General features: G+C 42.2%; 1 protein-coding gene across 3 annotated transcripts in view; it reads left to right on the plus strand.

Annotated features, from left to right (window-relative positions):
* mastl (microtubule associated serine/threonine kinase-like) overlaps window positions 1-19768 on the plus strand; it is a 68739-nt gene that overhangs the window by 21307 nt on the left and 27664 nt on the right. For 2 of the 3 annotated variants that reach the window (XM_060922538.1, XM_060922540.1), the window contains 9 exons: window positions 519-658; window positions 744-832; window positions 971-1077; window positions 3638-3800; window positions 3883-4049; window positions 7042-8139; window positions 9172-9313; window positions 12086-12106; window positions 16560-16673. In XM_060922538.1, the coding sequence (XP_060778521.1) occupies window positions 519-658; window positions 744-832; window positions 971-1077; window positions 3638-3800; window positions 3883-4049; window positions 7042-8139; window positions 9172-9313; window positions 12086-12106; window positions 16560-16673 (2041 nt within the window). The remainder of the gene's footprint in view (window positions 1-518; window positions 659-743; window positions 833-970; window positions 1078-3637; window positions 3801-3882; window positions 4050-7041; window positions 8140-9171; window positions 9314-12085; window positions 12107-16559; window positions 16674-19768) is intronic. The other variant, XM_060922539.1, reaches the window with a different exon arrangement.

Consider the following 19768-nt stretch of genomic DNA (forward strand, 5'->3'; position numbering starts at 1 on the left):
TCATTAAACTGAAGATGGCAAAAAATATAATCCGAAATATGTCTTTCGGAACTTGTTTCATGTCCCCCCCCCCCCCCCCCCCCCCTTCCTTAATTTTATTCGATCGTATGGATACTGTACTTCCACTAGCGACTTGCTTCTGTGAGCCGAATCAATCAGAGTCGACTCTTTCGGAGCCCGTAGAGTCAGCTCGTTGTTTTTATTTTTTAATTATTTGGCTAAAATAATTAAATACTGGGACAGTGGCATCTTTTAGCCAGTGATCTGATATATATATATTTTTTTCCTGTAAGTATGGCTGAAAATGTTTCACGACTCTGCATATATAGTAAATACAGTTCGTATTCGTGCATCGATAAATCCAGTCAGCATCCCAGCATTAATGCTCTCCATCTTTCCTCACTCGAGTCTGTCACTCAAACCGTACAGAAGCCCGGTTTTGACTCTTTACTGTTCAAAACTCAACCCAAGCTACTGTTTGATGATGATGATGATGATGATGATTTTTTTCCATCCAGGTCATGGAGTACCTGATCGGCGGGGACGTGAAGTCTCTGCTCCACATCTACGGCTACTTCGACGAGGACATGTCCTTAAAATACATTTCAGAAGTGGCCCTAGCTTTGGATTACCTTCACCGACACGGCATCATTCACAGGTACTACTTGCGTGATAAGAACGTCTGCTGTAGATAACCAGGCCTAGTGTGTGTCCAAATAAACAAACATGACTTCTTCCTTCAGGGATCTGAAACCCGATAACATGCTGATCAGCAACGAGGGCCACATCAAGCTCACGGACTTCGGCCTCTCCAAAGTGAAACTCGACAGGGGTATGCCGGTGTCGAAAAATCTTTTATTGATCATAAATACAGTAACGATCAGAAAAGTAACGATTAGTTATAAATAAATCGGTCCGGTCTTTTGTATATGGCTGGAGCTTCGGCTCATGAATGTCATCTCCTGTCTAGAACTGAACCTTGTGGATATATTGACCACGCCCTCTTTGGCCAAACCGAAGAAGGATTATTTCCGGACGCCCGGTCAAGTTTTATCCTTGATAAGCTCTCTTGGTCTTGTAAGTACAACACATGCATGATGTATCCCGCATATATTTCAAATAATATTAATAATAAACATACGCCACAGGGATTTATTTGTACTCGTGAGACCTTTTAAATCGACCTCATTCCACAAGTCTAACATTTCTTAAATATTTAAAGCCTTTCGATTTCATAAAGTCGGTGAAATTTACAGTAGTTCCCTCTGAAATGTGTTCACTGTGATGCATGTTTGTTTCTGTAATATCTCAGGACGTTATTTAATTTGACGGGATTAAAGCAAATAATGTGCATGAAATCGCATGCGCAGGTTTCCCTTTGAGCGCGCGCTGACAGTTCCATCATTCTGTCGCTAAACAAACAGCTGATCACACCGAGGTGCTCGCTGAGCGCCGATATTTACTAGTTTGATATTTCCTGCGTTTCCTTTCCTTCGTGTATATAACACAACGTCTTTTCTTCTTGTTTTCTTTCCGTTATGGTAGTCGGTCTTTCACGTTTCATTCGCACACGCTCACGTCATCCATTTTTCTCCCCTGTTTCAAATTTGTATCCCATGATGCCTTGTGTGAATGGGGAAAGCCCGACACGTGACGTAGTATCTTGTATCGCGTCATGGTGAAGCAGGAAAAAATAGCCGAAAATTTAAGGCCATGTGGCCTTAAATTCATTAATTTGTTTGATTTTTTTTAAAAAAACCTAATAAAATTAGAAGTCCGTGATTCGAATTCAGTAGCGTTCGGTCCACTAAGCAAAAATAAATTGGTGTCGGGAAAATTCTTTTTATGACCGAAACTTGAGAAATCTGAAAGGCAGTCTGGCTTTAAAGAAACTGAAGTGTTTATTCTGGTTTTGCTAATATGATGAAAAATATCCTGCTATAAAAGTTGAAAGCGCTTCTACAATGCACAATTATTATTTTTTTGAAAAAAAAAATTAATTAAATTAAAAAAGGTACTTAAATGATAGTTTTATTTACAGTCAAGAAATAATTATTTAACTTTTTTTTTTTCCAGATCCGTACCAAATGCTAACATCTAATTCAATACTTTTGTCAATATTACATCGTTATATTTAAATAATGAGTGCTATATCAGATGTATTCCATTCAGCTAGCACGATATTGAACAAGTCGAAGACGAGTAGCTGAATGGAATATATCTGATGGGTCATGAAAAAAAGCCAGATGATGATTATTATTATTATAATACACTCTCTTCATATCAGCATTATCAAAGGCCAACGTGAGCTTAACCACGAGTCGGCGCCGTCAGCGCAGCAGTGAAGTCATCTTCCAGCCGGTGTAGCGTTCATCAGTAGTGTTAGTGAATGCTAATAAAGTGGTCACACCAGTGCTATCTGTCGAGAGCAATTAGCACAGGCTAACGACCGAGAAACTAAGGCCCTGTCCACATGGCAACGGATTCAGGTGAATCTGATAAAATTGTTTATCGTTTCGGCCTGGCGTCCACACGGCACCGGCGTTTTGGGTGCCCCAAAACGAAATCTTTTGAGAACGGGTTCCAGAGTGAAAATATCTGGCAACGGCGCCGTTGCGAAGTCGTCTGGATGAGTAGAACGGATTTGTTTACGATGACGTCACAACCACATGACTGTCAGTGCTTCACGCCGGGTAGAAGTGTAACAAACTCGATGTGAGTTGTCAACAAATCCTATAACTTGGTTCATGAAACGTGCTTACAAAATATTTTCACTGTGAATATTTATTGTGTAATGGTGCAAAGTGAGAGAGAGTGAGAGAATAGCCCTTAGGGCAGTCTTTAGTCCAAACACTGCAGAAGCAGTACCAAACTGCGCACCACCCGTGCGCTTTCCAAAAACAAAAACAATCCCGCCAGCAAAAATAGGAAAAAAAAAAGGAGCGATCTCACCTCTTCAGATGTTGGTTTAAGTCCGACAATACATTCCTCAAAAAGGGCGTAGAAGAACAAAGTAATCCATCAACGTGTAGCATTCAATTTATTCCGGACCATTAAAGAATTCTGGAGGATATCAGAATGTTGGCGTACCGGCTTCCATCTACCCCCATTCATTCCTCTTTCCGCGTCTTTTGTTTTACGCTACTGATTAATAATCAAAACTTTGTGGCTGATGCTACAGAAGAAGGGGTTTATGCGCATGCGTCTACTTCTATTGTTCTGGTGTCTCCGATGGGACCGTCTTACAGCGCACGTAGAGGTGTGGCATGTGTATTGCATCGTTTTCAGCAAGCGTTGCGTTGCCATATGTACCTGATATTTTACTGATCCGTTGCCCATGTGGACGCGATATTTAAAAAAAAAAAATCTCGTTGCCGTTGTCGTGTGGATGTAGCCTAAGATTTCTGTCTCCAGACTCTTCTTCCACGCCGCATGCTTTGTCTTGACAACCATGCAATGTTGTAAACCATATTCAACGGTCATTCTCCATTGGGCAGAGTGATGTAATACACATAGGATAAGCGATATGCTAAGAATATTGCATGCTGTCAAACTAATCCAGAATTATATTCAGTTAATGGAACTAGACATCGCTCCTCCACGTGTTTACGTGTGTAATTGTGTGTCCGTTGCGCAGAACACTCCAGTGGTGGATGGGAAGCGTCACAGCAGCGCCTCTGCCGTTTCCAGTCCTATGGTGTGTGGAAAAGCCGAGCAGAGACCGAGCTCACTGTGTTCGCCGCTGTTGGCTAGAAGACGCGAGCTCCTGAATTCCCCGATGGGCCCGTCGCGAGGTCTCGGTATGCATCTGCTTAACGTTTTTATCACTTTATCTTCAGGATCGTTCTCATCCGTTTGTCTAAGCACCGTCATTTCCTTTAGGAGTTAACCGAGTGTTCAGTCCCAGCATGCTGGCCAAAAGTCTGACGCCGAGGCTCATGAAATCCAGGAAGAGGTTCGAGACTTTAAGTGTTGGCAGTGCTCACTCGTGCCCGCTGCCATCCAGTGACTCTGAGAGCTGCATCAGCCCGCTGTGGGAGGGCGAGGAGGTAACACCGCTTTATACACACCCACGCTTTATAGGTTTTTAATCTCCAATCACACTCAGGTGGATATTACTGTGCCACAGGTGAGCCCTGATAATTTTTTTTTAATAAAAATAAAATACTTTTCTTCTCTCAATTAATAATTACACACTCTCGTTGGACCCGGTTTAAAAACTGTGAAATGTTTTAAAATTGTATGTTAAAATAATTCTCTACAGACAAAAATATATTTAAAATGTTATATTAAAATATAGGGCAGCACGGTGGTGTAGTGGTTAGCGCTGTCGCCTCACAGCAAAAAGGTCCGGGTTCGAGCCCCGTGGCCGGCGAGGGCCTTTCTGTGCGGAGTTTGCATGTTCTCCCCGTGTCCGCGTGGGTTTCCTCCGGGTGCTCCGGTTTCCCCCACAGTCCAAAGACATGCAGGTTAGGTTAACTGGTGACTCTAAATTGACCGTAGGTGTGAATGTGAGTATGAATGGTTGTCTGTGTCTATGTGTCAGCCCTGTGATGACCTGGCGACTTGTCCAGGGTGTACCCCGCCTTTCGCCCGTAGTCAGCTGGGATAGGCTCCAGCTTGCCTGCAACCCTGTAGAACAGGATAAAGCGGCTACAGATAATGAGATTAAAATATTTAAGATTAATATATCATATCATCTCTAGCCGCTTTATCCTGTTCTACAGGGTTGCAGGCAAGCTGGAGCCTATCCCAGCTGACTACGGGCGAAAGGCGGGGTACACCCTGGACAAGTCGCCAGGTCATCACAGGGCTGACACATAGACACAGACAACCATTCATACTCACATTCACACCTACGGTCAATTTAGAGTCACCAGTTAACCTAACCTGCATGTCTTTGGACTGTGGGGGAAACCGGAGCACCCGGAGGAAACCCACGCGAACACAGGGAGAACATGCAAACTCCACACAGAAAGGCCCTCGCTGGCCCCGGGGCTCGAACCCGGACCTTCTTGCTGTGAGGCGACAGCGCTAACCACTACACCACCGTGCCGCCTATATATATATATATATATATATATATATATATATATATATATATATATATATATTAAAAAAAAAAAGTTATTTCCCAGCTGGGAGGTCCGTATCGTGAAATACCGTGAGCGAGGTCTTGAAAGTACTGAGCGAGGCCCTCTGGGTCGAGGTCAGTATTCAAGGCCGAGGTCACGGTATTTCACCATACGGCCCGACCTTAAGCTGGTAAATAATATATATATTTTTTTCTTTACCAAATTCTAACAGAAAACGAGAGCACCCGAAAGGGAAAACCGAGCCGAGCCGCCATTTTGAATCCTCATTCACGGCTTTAATGCAAATGGCTTCCTCTTCGGTATACAAGTGCACTTCCATGGCAGGAAAAAAACTACATTTTGCCGCCTATGTAGTCCCCTATTTATACAAATAGGAGTCATTCAGGATTCAGCCATGTTTTTGCTCAGCGTTGGCAACAGTTAGAGGTTTTTATCTTTCTCCTGAAATGTTTTATTTTATTTCTTCTTCCTCAGGGTAGTAAAACTCGCTTTCGCTGTGAACACTGTCGTTATCGCTATCCATGCTGTAAAATTAATGCTATTCTCCTGAGAAATGCTGGCAAACATTTATAAGATTTTTGATAATCTTATAAATAAACCTTATATTAAAAAAAGATAAATGTTGACAAAAATGCTACTCTGTTGTTGTGAACGAGCGAGTCACCAGAGGTCCGTAACCGGGGTCCGTACCATAGGATACAGACCTGCTCGCCAGCCAATCAGCGCGCAGGATTTGGACCGGGAAAAAAATTAATTACCAGATGTTTAAAAATATTTTCCTTACTTTTCTTTGTCAGTTATTCCCCCCCCCAATAAGAAATACCTGGTATAAGAAAATTATCTAGATTATTTATTTAAATGTATACATTCTTCCTATCAGTGTGTGTGTGTGTATATATATATATATATATATATATATATATATATATATATATATAATTTTTTTTTTTAAACAGTTATTCCATGAAATCAAGTCATACATGAGCTGATAGCCGACGAGGCGCGTAGCACCGAGTTGTCTTTAAGCCATGTACGATGAGATTGAGTGGAATAACTTTTTTTTTTTTCTATCCACATTGACTGGATTTTGAGAAACGGAGCATTTATTTTATTTTTTGCAAATTCAATAAATACAAACTTTATACAAAACATCTGACAAAATAATTTCCGCTTAGAATGTAAACAAATTGGCGAAATGACGAGCAATTTGTGAAAAATGCGATGATAATCGTTCTTGAAAAATTAAAATATATGTTCTTACCATCAAATACTTTCAGTGCATATTTTGTTGCTTTTTTTTTTTTTTGTATTTTTTGGGGCTTTGTTTTTGAATAGAGGTTTTTTTTTTTTATATATATATTTCGTCCTCGGTTGGTTCAGCAACATGAGCTGCCATTTTCTTCATCGTCTTTAGGGTTTTCTGGCAGTTGGCAAACCAACTTAAAGGTGCATTACTGCCACCGACTGGGCTGGAGTGTGGAACAGGAGCTATGGGGGGGGGCAACAACAAAAAACCTATATTCTTTTAGCTATTTCAGTTTCTTTTAAATACTTGATGATAAAGTGACATATCTGACTTGTTGAGCGCCGCCATTTTGTTTTTCTCTACTCATGGTATATGAGCTGATATCCCAGTAGTAGAGTAGCCAATCAGAGCGCACGATTGCTCATATCCAGTGAATGTGGAAAGAATAAAAATATATTTTCCTTCAATATATTTTTCATTATTTTTCAATTTTGTTGTCTTTTAAAATATAATTAAACTCCAGTTGAAGTTGTTGTTGGTGTGTTTGGTTTGTTTGTTTGTTTGTTTATTTATTTACCCAACCCTGCATCTTGTGATCCATATGCATCATAGAAATGTCATAATATTATCAGGCTAACATTGCTGGTTTGTAAAGTGAGGTTTGAGAGCGCTAATAAGAATAATATCATACACTGGCAGAAATCAGGAGGTGATGAAAACGTCCCGCCTCCAAACATAAAGGACGGAGTTGACAGAGTTGGGCACAAACTTCCCGCACCCGCGGTGGAGAGAGAGCCGAGCGGTGAAATGTGGATTCCTGGAAACGAGGCTCCCCAGACGCCGCTTCACAACTCGGACTCGAGACCATCGTCTGTAACTAAACGGTCTTCCGTTGAAGTGGATCGTGGAAAAGTAAAACCGGATATTTCAGCTGGAAAGAGACTCTCGTTCACGGCCTCTGATCTCTGCGTCACGCCTGGTAAGACTCTGCTCAAATCATCATGCGAGAACAGCCTGAGGAAACTTGCGAGGAGCAGCCTCAGCGTTTGTAGATCCTCAGAGAAAGGATCGGCTCTAAAACCAGGCTCGTCCGTCAAACGAGGGTTTATAGAGGTGGACAAAAGCCCGGAGCAAGTTCAGATCCAAGCAAAGAAGAGCAACGCGAAGTACAAGCGGTGCTTTCCCGTTCCAGAGAATGACTCCAGACTCCATACAGGTCTGACCAGGATTTTCTCTGCTGTGGGTTTGGGGAGCGGTGGAGGAATCTCGAAACGGCCCAGCCCTACAAAAGTGGCTAAGAATTTGTTGTGTGAGTTGGAGGAACCAGGCGAGAACATGCCCGACTCCGGTCTGACTTCCTCTCCCCAAGCGATGATGAGACAAAGCCTGAGCTTGGATCCTGATAGCTCGGTTCATGAAATGTCAGTCATCACGAACACGCCTCCTCCACGTGGAGAAAAAGAAGCTCTGGGGTCCTCATTCTTCGAGGGTGGAACTGAAATCCGTGCCATTATAGAAGCACCACGTGTATCGGCTTCACCAAAGCATCATGAGGAAAACCGCCACCTCCATGTTGCCTCGGGCAGTCTGCTCAAATCGCCTCTGTTCCTCAAGCCCAAGAATGTGGTGGCCTTCAGAAGTTACTGCAGCTCCATCAATCGTTCCAACCTGTCCTACGGCTCACGACTCAGCTTGGGCTCGATGGAAGGCATGGACGGCTCGACCTCGTTCCAGTCCGCGCCCGCTGCCATGACGCCTGTGCAGAAGAGACGCAGCCTCAACAGCTCACTCTACCAGGTACAGAATTCAGCGTCAACACATCTGCTAGCCAAGATTATTATTATTATTATTATTATTATTACCACCATCTAGATGGTGTTGGTGGGAAATAATGGAGCCTAAAAAAAAAAATCCTTTTCCATGTTTTGGGAAAACTCCTAATTACAGGTGTCTGATGTGACCGCAATTAAAGTCCTCTTTGGGTTACGGATTTTATTTCGCATTATTGCCCAGGTTAAAAAAAAAAAAAAACCTTCTATAACATAAATAGTTGTTTTTAATTGATGTTGCATACTGATTAGGGAAACTGCACATCAAGATTCATGCAGGAAAAGGCTTTGCTCTGGATGTAATTGAAATCGCAGGTTTATTAATCACACGCTTGTTCTAGTAGGTTATCGTTTCCATGGTAACAACTCGTTCACACGGATATGTATGGTGGAAGCTTCAGATAATTGAAAGCTAATACGAGACAAATGTATAATCGTTTATTGTTTGTATGGACCATTCTTGGAAAATGTGACGAGTAACGGTAAAGACATTTTTAAAAAAAAATTTGTAGACACCAGTTTTAATTACAATCCCTGTAAATATGTTTAATGGACCCAAAAAAAAAAAAAATCATGTTTCATGAATTCACAAAGCAAGAGATCATTATTATGAAATAATAATGTCCAATTGTTGTCTTTACTGTTACCCTGTAGAGTAACTGGGTAACGGTAAAGACGTGTCATGGCATTTTTGGGTCACTGAGTGCAGGAAAGAAAGAAACAGATAATTTATGCATTTATTATCCCATCCTAACTTGCTACTTGGCTAACTAAAGTTTTTCAACATGCAGCATCGTTATCTTTATCATTTGGGGGTAACGGCAAAGACAGTTAATTTCCCTGACGTCTCGAAATTTCATATTTACCTGATCAGTATCCTGGATTCCAACAGTCATGCACCAGTGATTTTTGATTTATCAGGCATTTTGATTTCTTGAAATGATGCATGTCTTTAGATTCCTCATTTGATTGATTTGTTTGTTCGTGTTTTACTTCCAAGACGCCTCAGCCGACGCTCATGTCTCATACCCCTTATCGAACACCCAAGAGTGTACGTCGAGGTCCAGAACCAGCGGAGAATGCTCCAGTTCTCGGGACCCCTGACTACCTCGCCCCAGAGCTTTTACTCGGGAAACGTCACGGTAAGAGGAAACCGGGGTAATACTTCACAGTTGACGCTAAACTGCAGTCCTCATACTGCGCTCACACCAGCACTGTTTTTTTTTTTTTTTTTTCCCACCGTACGTCACTCAGGATGGTCTGCTTTTGTCGTTTGTTTGTTTGTTTATTTACTTACAGTTTACTCCCAGTTGCCATGGTTTCACTTGGCTTGTTCGGTATCCACACAAGCTAGCTCGAGAACGGAGATAAAATCACCAATCTGACCACGATTCGGACGCCTTCCAGGAAATTTCTTGCACCCGTACTCGTCTCAGAATGAGTCTGAAACGCCGTTTTGATATTGTTCTGATTTCTGCTGCCTGTTTGATTTGAAATGCGCTTCAGCTTTTGGATAAACTTTTACTCGGACTTGTCGCCGCCTCTTCTTTTCGCTTCTCATTTGCATAAAGTTAAACCGTGCTCAATATATATATTTTTTTTTTGCGTCCTCTAGTAACAATCTCCATTTTGTTGCATTGAGTTGTTGCTGGTGAGAAGGCAGGGTTCATGATATTCTGTTACATAATATACAATCGCTGACCACTTTAATAAGAATACCTGTACGCCTCTGTGTTCATGAAGTTGCCTAATCAGTCAACCATATCGCGGTAGCACAATTTTATTTAAACCCGAGAGATGATTGTTGGTGAAAATCCCAGGAGGGCAGCCAATTTTGAAGTACCCACACTGCCACCAACATATTAAACATGTAAACATTACCCTAACTGAAGCTCTTGACCTGTATCTGCGTGATTTTTTTTTTTTAAATTTTTTTATTTTTGTATACAGTGGGGCAAAAAAGTATTTAGTCAGCCACCAATTGTGCAAGTTCTCCCACTTAAAAAGATGAGAGAGGCCTGTAATTTTCATCATAGGTACACTTCAACTATGAGAGACAGAATGGGGGGAAAGAATCCAGGAAATCACTGTCTGATTTTTAAAGAATTTATTTGCAAATTATGGTGGAAAATAAGTATTTGGTCAATAACAAAAGTTCATCTCAATACACCCTTTGTTGGCAATGACAGAGGTCAAACGTTTTCTGTCAGTCTTCACAAGGTTTTCACACACTGTTGCTGGTATTTTGGCCCATTCCTCCATGCAGATCTCCTCTAGAGCAGTGATGTTTTGGGGCTGTCGCTGGGCAACACGGACTTTCAACTCCCTCCAAAGATTTTCTATGGGGTTGAGATCTGGAGACTGGCTAGGCCACTCCAGGACCTTGAAATGCTTCTTACGAAGCCACTCCTTCGTTGCCCGGGCGGTGTGTTTGGGATCATTGTCATGCTGAAAGACCCAGCCACGTTTCATCTTCAATGCCCTTGCTGATGGAAGGAGGTTTTCACTCAAAATCTCACGATACATGGCCCCATTCATTCTTTCCTTTACACGGATCAGTCGTCCTGGTCCCTTTGCAGAAAAACAGCCCCAAAGCATGATGTTTCCACCCCCATGCTTCACAGTAGGTATGGTGTTCTTTGGATGCAACTCAGCATTCTTTCTCCTCCAAACACGACAAGTTGAGTTTTTACCAAAAAGTTCTATTTTGGTTTCATCTGACCATATGACATTCTCCCAATCCTCTTCTGGATCATCCAAATGCTCTCTAGCAAACTTCAGACGGGCCTGGACATGTACTAGCTTAAGCAGGGGGACACGTCTGGCACTGCAGGATTTGAGTCCCTGGCAGCGTAGTGTGTTACTGATGGTAGCCTTTGTTACTTTGGTCCCAGCTCTCTGCAGGTCATTCACTAGGTCCCCCCGTGTGGTTCTGGGATTTTTGCTCACCGTTCTTGTGATCATTTTGACCCTACGGGGTGAGATCTTGCGTGGAGCCCCAGATCAAGGGAGATTATCAGTGGTCTTGTATGTCTTCCATTTTCTAATAATTGCTCCCACAGTTGATTTCTTCACACCAAGCTGCTTACCTATTGCAGATTCAGTCTTCCCAGCCTGGTGCAGGTCTACAATTTTGTTTCTGGTGTCCTTTGACAGCTCTTTGGTCTTGGCCATAGTGGAGTTTGGAGTGTGACTGTTTGAGGTTGTGGACAGGTGTCTTTTATACTGATAACGAGTTCAAACAGGTGCCATTAATACAGGTAACGAGTGGAGGACAGAGGAGCCTCTTAAAGAAGTTGTTACAGGTCTGTGAGAGCCAGAAATCTTGCTTGTTTGTAGGTGACCAAATACTTATTTTACCGAGGAACTTACCAATTAATTCATTAAAAATCCTACAATGTGATTTCCTGGATTCTTTCCCCCTATTCTGTCTCTCATAGTTGAAGTGTACCTATGATGAAAATTACAGCCCTCTCTCATCTTTTTAACTGGGAGAACTTGCACAATTGGTGGCTGACTAAATACTTTTTTGCCCCACTGTGTGTATGCATGCATGTATGTGTGTGTGTATATATATATATATATATATATATATATATATATATATATATACACACACACACACACACACACACACACACACAAAATATATATATATATATATATATATATATATATATATATATATATATATATATATTGTGTGTGTGTGTGTATATATATATATATATATATATATATATATATATATATATATAGCATTGCTGCAACATGATTGGCTGATTTTAGTTAATTGCAGGAACATACAGGTGTTCTAATGAAAGTGGCCGGTGAGTGTGATTGCTTTGTTCTGTAGTTAAATGTATGATGCTCTGCACACTGAGCAGCTTCCTTATTGCCCCTTATGTTTTTAGTTGCAGGATCGGTTGCGTATGGTGAGTATGATGTGTAGTTTTGTGCTGATGCATGAGCAGGCCACTTTTCCATAAAGGAATACTTCATCCAAAAGCACACACAGGGATAATAATGACTGGAAGTTAGTGAGAGCCAATTAAAGTGGTTGTTTTTCAATACAAACCCAATTCCAAAAAAGTTGGGACGCTGTGTAAAACACAAAACCGAATGCGATAATTTTGCAAATTATGGAAACCCTGTATTTCATTGAAAATAGTACAAACATATCAAATGGTGAAACTGACAAATTTTATTGTTTTTTGAAAAATATATGCTAATTTTAAATTTGATGTCAACACATTTCAAAAAAGTTGGGACGGAGGCATGTTTACCATATGGTTTGCATCAGGCCTACTTTTAACAACACTGTAAATGTTTGGGAACTGAGGAGACCAATTCCTGTACTTTGGAAACAGAAATGTTGTCCCATTCTTGCCTGATATACAATTTCAACTGCTCAGCAGTTCGGGGTCTTCAGTTCTGCATCAAATGTTTTAAATGGGAGACAGGTCTGGACTGCAGCAGGCCAGTTTAGCACCCTGACTCTTTAATACGTGCAGAAAGCAGTTTGGCATTGTCTTTGTTGAAAGAAGGAAGGTCTTCCCTGAAAAAGATTTTGTCTAGATGGCAGCATGTTGCTCTGAAACATGTATATATCATTCAGCATTAATGACGCCTTCCCAGATGTACAAGCTACCCGTGTCATTTGCACTAATGCACCCTCATACCATCACAGATGCTGGATTTTGAAGTGTGCACTGATAACAAGCTGGATGGTCCCTCTCCTCTTTAGCCTGGAGGACGTGGTGTCCATGATTTCCAAAAAGAATTTCTACTTCTGATTCGTCAGACCTTGGGGCAATTTTCCACTTCACCTCAGGCCATCGTAAAAGAGCTCAGGCCCAGAGAAAGGGGTGGGGTTTCTGGATATTGTTTATATCTGGTTGTAACTTGCATTGATGGATGCAGTAATGAGGTGTTTTCACAGACGATGGTTTTCTGAAGTGTTCCTGAGCCCATACAGTGATTTCCACTACAGACACATGTCTGCTTTTAATGCAGTGTCTCCTGAGGGCCTGAAGATCACAGGCATCCAATGTCAGTTTTCAGCCTTGTCTCTTGCATACAGAGATTTCTCCAGATTCTCTGAATCTTTTAATGATGATATGGACCGTAGATGATGTGATCCGCAAACTCTTTCCAGTTTTACATTAAGAATGTTTCGTTACTCTTAAATTGTTGCACTGTTTGCCCACGCAGTCTTTCACAGAGCGGTGAACCCCTCGCCATCTTTACTTCTGAGAGACTCCGCCTCTCTGGGATGCTCTTTTTATAGCCAATCATCTTACTGACCTGTTGACAATTAACCAAATTAGTTTTGTTCCCTAACATTAGACAACTTTTTGTTGCCCCGTCCCAACTTTTCTGAACTGTGTTGCTGACATCAAATTCAAAATGAGCATATGTTAAAAAACAAACAAACAAAACAATAAAACTTCATTTTCAGCGTTTGATATGTTGCCTTTGTACTATTTTCAATGAAATATAGGGTTTCCCTGATTCACAAATCATTGCATTCTGTTTTTATTTGCATTTTACACAGCGTCCCAAATTTATTTATTTATTTGGATTGGGGTTGTACATTACTAGCCACAAAAACATTGGTTGAAGTATCTTTTATGACCTTTCCCAAGGGACATGGCTGACTAATTTCAGTAATGTGAATGGGTATCCTGCTTCCCTGATTGGCCGTGCTTGACGCTTACAGCTTCAGTGATGCTCTATGAACTTTGGGAATAATGGGAGATTTTTATTGGTTAACGATGTATTTAAGACATGATCCCAGTCAGTCCTGCCACTTTTTAATGAAGTGTTTTGTGATCAAAATATCACAAGCAAAGTTCCTTCCGTTTTAGCGAAATTCTGTGAGGAACTATTACTCATCACAGACTTTATCAAAGTTCGTCAAGTTCAGGGTACAAGGAAGAGGCGGTCCTTTGAATTGCAACATCGACGACCCAAGATGGAGGACGGAGTGTATAGTCAAGAGATTTGAATACACATCCGTACCAAGACTTCAATGACTCACATGATGGCAGAGAGAGCCAACAATGCACAGATCACCTGAACGACCCTCTAAGGCTGCTAACACCGTTCGCACCCGGCCTCCAGTGATAGATGCGAGCAGGGAATCAAACTCTTGTGGTTACCAGAGGACCAGCCTCCCACTGTAACCCTAGCTACTGAAACAGAGATTGGCGCCACCCAATGTGCCTTCATGGCTTGTGAAGGACTAGCTTGCTACTATCCATTTCAGACTTGGTTTCCTCCACAACAACCTACTGGATGACTGAGGTGGGGTTTACATTAGACTGTATCAGCGGATCATCAGATTAACGTTTTTAAAACGATTAGCATGCACACAGCAACGCCAATACACGATTCGCGTGCACACAGCAACGCCAATACACGGATACGCTCGGTTCCGCAGGCATCCTGCGCTCCAAATCACTCCGCCCTGAACAGCGAGTGCCCTCTGGAGGGTGCGCACTCCGGCCCTGCGCAGCTCACAGAGCGCGCGAGTGAAGTGCACGAGCAGTGATTCGGGACTGAGCCGCTGTGTGTGTGATCCCAGCGCATATCACTTACCACTTGCAAGTGGAAGGATGGCAAGCCTAAAGACAATCATAACTACACAATGGGCAGTATTTGCATCAGTATTTGCAGTATTTTCATACTTTTATACTCTTTAATGAAAGGTGATACAAGGCGGAAGTCCGCGCCGTTTTTCAGCAGTCGCGTCACATGACCAACGCTAGCGAATCAGGAAGGTGGATGTCACAGTGACGTTGTCCAATGACGACGCCAGCTAGAGTTCAGCACAGCGTATCCGCGTATCTCAATGTTTACACAGCACCGGAGCTGACATGATCTGGATTGAATACGTGGACCCTGGTGGATTCCCGTTTCCCGGCGTTTCCAGGCGTTTTAATGTAAACGGACAGTGCATCCGCGAAGAAAACGAGACAGATACGGTCTAATGTAAACTTGGCCTGAGAGGGTCAGTGACCCATGTGACCTCAACGACTCTACTTAGGGTTGCTTTTGGTTCACTTGAGGATAAATACCTGGAACTCCCCGTTAGTTGGACAGAACTGAAGAAGCCTTTCAGACGAGAGATGAAACATCTTCAAGGATTTCAAGCAAGTCCAGTTGCCTTCTTTAGCACCTACGAGAGATTTGATATACTTCCCGACTAAGCTATAAATTAGTACTTAAAAAGTGGCAGTGGTATACAGCTGAAACGTCATTTTTAGTTACCGTGTTGGCGAGCTTGCTACCAACCAAAGAGTTGACCTAGTGGTTAGCGTATCTGCCTCTCGACTGGGAGATCGTGAGTTCTACTTGTGGTTGGGTCATACCAAAGGCTATCATAAAAATGGTACCTACTGCTATCTGGCGAGGGACAGATGTGAGTAGGGAATCAAACTCTTGTGGTTACCAGAGGACCAGCCTCCCACTGTAACCCTAGCTATTGAAACGGAGATTGGCGCCACCCAACGTGCCTTGATGGCGTGTGAACGAATAGCTTTAGCTTACTACTATCCATTTCAGACTTGGTTTCCTCCACAATAGATGCATGGCTAACTTTACTCCCCTCAGATTTTTCCCTCATTTTCAGCACAGCTGAAAAACTATGCAGAGAATGTAGGACTTTTTATCGTCGCCGTTTTTTCAGTTTTGGCTTGTTCATGTATTACGCAAAAGAAGGTGTGATCTACAAATTTCTTGAGGTGGAGGTGGAATAATTAACCAAAGAAGGTGTGGACAGACTGGGAATTGGGACAACATCTGCTCTAATGGGCTCTAATGTTTCTTCTGGTTTAAGTGGTGGTGCTGTGAGTATTGTTGGAGAACCATTGGGCCAAAGAACTTGATTCATTTCCAAAACAAAGGAAATCAATTAGTCATGTTTAGGGTACGAATTGGCTAAGAGGACTCATCTTTGATGGATTACTAGCACACTCAGTCGTGTTCTCATTAGATAGTTTGGTTTTTCAATGTTAATAAGGATATGCAATAGAATGAACCAAAACCTGCGGGCAAAACATAAAAAGGTGACCTTTTCTAAAACGGGGACGACCTAAATCTGCTCCTTTTCTGAATTATCCTTCAGGCTTAAGACCATCACTGATGAAGATGCCAGAAAACCCTCTGCAAATGATTTGAAACTACATACCTAATGTAAAATTGTCTCAGATTTAATTTTACGTGAATAATACCCTTTATACCCTCACTCCAAAAATCAGTTTAACCTCCCCCTGCCCTCACAGCTGTGCAGTAGACTCATGGTCACGATCTAACACAATAGAGGACGTCGAGAGAAAAGTGATGTGTTTAATAAGACTGCGATCTTGTTTTCTCCTTCCACAGACTTCATGGTGGACTGGTGGGCGCTGGGAGTGTGCCTGTTCGAGTTCCTCACTGGAGTACCTCCGTTCAACGACGAAACTCCTCAACTCGTCTTCCAGAATATTCTCAACCGAGGTCATTGGCTCTCTTATAACCTTACAAAATAAAAATTATAAATTTGGGATGGATAGATATTCAGACGAGGAACTTCATGATGATTATAGTGTGTTTATTATACAAATACAAGATGCATCAAATCAATAGAAATACATTTGGGACAGAGTATCCTGAATGTATCTTGCAACGCAATACAGGAGCACATAAAAATATACGACTGTGTAATCCCATGATTTCTGTGCATATTTAATGGGTATAAATGGCTTGATGTACTAAAATACAGTGGTGGAGAAATTGGCGCTGTTCTGTTCTGGGTTTCTGTATGATGTCATAGATAAGAAAGTGGAATGTCAGTGCCTGTGTGATGTAATGGTGGTGATGTGACCTTGTGCAACCTCAGATTCTTTGTGATGTCATGGTGGAAATTTGTGAGGTCATAGATGAGATGGTAGAACCTGTTTGTGACGTCATGGATGAGATGGTAGAGCCAGTTCGGGACCTCGTGGACGAGATGGTAGAGCCAGTTCGGGACCTCGTGGACAGCATGGTAGAGCCAGTTCGGCACCTCGTGGACGACATGGTAGAGCCAGTTCGGGACCTCGTGGACGACATGGTAGAGCCAGTTCGGGACCTCGTGGACGACATGGTCGAGCCAGTTCGGGACCTTGTGGACGACATGGTCGAGCCAGTTCGGGACCTCGTGGACGACATGGTCGAGCCAGTTCGGGACCTCGTGGACGACATGGTCGAGCCAGTTCGGGACCTCGTGGACGACATGGTAGAGCCAGTTTGGGACGTCGTGGACGAGATGGTGGAGCCAGCTGTGATATTATAGATGAGATAGTAGAACCAGTTTGTGACCTAGATGGGATGGTAGAACCAGTTGTGGTATAATAGGGGAGATGGTAGAACCAGTTGTGGTATAATAGAGATGGTAAAACCAGTTGTGGTATAATAGGGGAGATGGTAGAACCAGTTGTGGTATAATAGGGGAGATGGTAGAACCAGTTGTGGTATAATAGAGGAGATGGTAGAACCAGTTGTGACCCAGAAAAAGTTGGAACAGTATGTGGAAATTTCATTTGTTTTCAATTTTAATGATTTGAAAATAATCTTTGATCTATATTGCACTCAAGATTCAAGATTCTTTTTATTCGTCCCGAGGGAAATTTGTCTTGGACATACACATAGCTGCCGCATAACACACAACACACATGACGCCACAAAAAAAAAAAAACAATACAGACATAAAGTGCCATCGTAAAGATGCATGAAGTGCGTATTTAAAGTGCATACCTAGTGCGGCCCCATACATACATACATACATACATACATACATAGCATTACAAGACTGGTAGTTTGTTAACGACATGAATTCAATAAGTTCACAGACATTGGAATAAAAGAGAACTTATACCTGTTCAAAAACCTTTTTTTGTTTTTAACTGGGACTCTGTATCGCCTGCCAGAGGGTAGCAGCTCATACTCTGGGTTCAAAACATGCGATGGGTCCTCAATTATTTTCCTGGCCTGCCTGAGTACAGATTCTTCATATGTTGCTTGGAGGGTGGGGTGATCCCTCACCCCCACTACTTTCAGTGCAGAGCGGGTCAGTCTGTTGATTTGGGACTTTACTCTTACTGTTAGATTTCCAAACCAAACAACGATTGCATAGCGTAGTACACTCTCAACAACAGCACGATAAAAAATTAACATTATCCTCTGTTGAACACCAAACACCCTGAGTCTACGTAAAAAGTGTAATCTCTGCTGGATCCTAGTACACACATCATTAACACATGGATTAAAGTTTTCCGTCGTGTGACGGATTTCTGTCAACTGAACTCTCCCAAGGCCAAATGTGAGGTCGGTGCTGATCCGAGGAGAATTAAAATGACGGGTGGTTGGGTAGAGATCGGGTTATAACACTGATGTGTTGCAACACCATCAACTATCAGCAGGGTTTATTTCACTTTTTTGTTTTTGAGCCATGCTTTGTGTCGTTCATTTCCTATGTTTGATCATGTTTAAACGTTCGCTGTCTACGGTGCGGCATTAAAAAAAAACATGCTCTGTCAAAATTGTCAAAATACATTCCCATGTGCTTGGCGTGCTTGTGTCTGACCATTTCTGTTTTGTATTAAATTAAATCTCGCCAAAATGACTCAGTTCAAACCTGGACATATAGAAATAGAGCATGTTAAAGAAAAAATAAACCGCGGAAAGCCCGCTCCTCTGCTTCAGCCAGACTTGAAGACCCGACGGTGCAATGCTTGCAGACTGTCAGAAGTAATTAGACCTAAATTTATAGCTAACAAATCAGACGCCCCAACAATTATTATTTTCGTTAGGCCAATGTGTAAGGTATGTGTAGCTTTCCCTAGGTGTGGGTGGAGCACAGAGGACGGCAGGACAGAGATCAGGTTCAACAAATCGTTTTATTGTTTCCACTTTTCAGGGAACACAATCTGCTTAACACAGACACACGCGCACACACACACATCAGGTGTCTGGTTCGGGAGAGATCTCCTCTGCTCTCGCTCTCCCTCCCTAAATAGGGCGCGGTCCCTGGGAAGACACACAAACACGTTAATTGCTCTCAGGTGAAGTGAATCTGCCACTTACCTTCCCTGACTCCGCCCTCCTGTCACAGACCGGTGCTTGACCACGCCCCCGCTGCCACAGTATGTTAGAACCGTGCCTTATAGCCTACGTTATATCACAAGTTAAAGGACGTTTGAGGAGTTGGAGGCTGCGAGCGCAATGATGTTCCGACATGCGCTAAACTTTATTCCCTGAAAATCATACACCAGCGTTCAATGCCCCAAACAGTCAAAATGTCTAGAAGACTACGGTTTAATAATAATCATAGCCTACTAAGTTAAATTACGTCAAAACATCTGTTTCTGGCCTATGAAATGATGGAGGAAAATGAGAACGAACGCAAAGTAGATAGCAGCCAACTTCACGCGATCTTTTAGGGAACTTAACACTCGTGTTGGCCACTATTTCTCTTAATAAAATCTTGAATTGTTTTTGAAGTCGTATTCAACACAAAGTAAGGTCAAACCCCAATTTTAATTTAAGCAAAGATCCAAACTTTTTTCTATATT

This window comes from Neoarius graeffei, chromosome 5 (assembly GCF_027579695.1).
Source record: "Neoarius graeffei isolate fNeoGra1 chromosome 5, fNeoGra1.pri, whole genome shotgun sequence".
Lineage (NCBI taxonomy): Eukaryota > Metazoa > Chordata > Actinopteri > Siluriformes > Ariidae > Neoarius > Neoarius graeffei.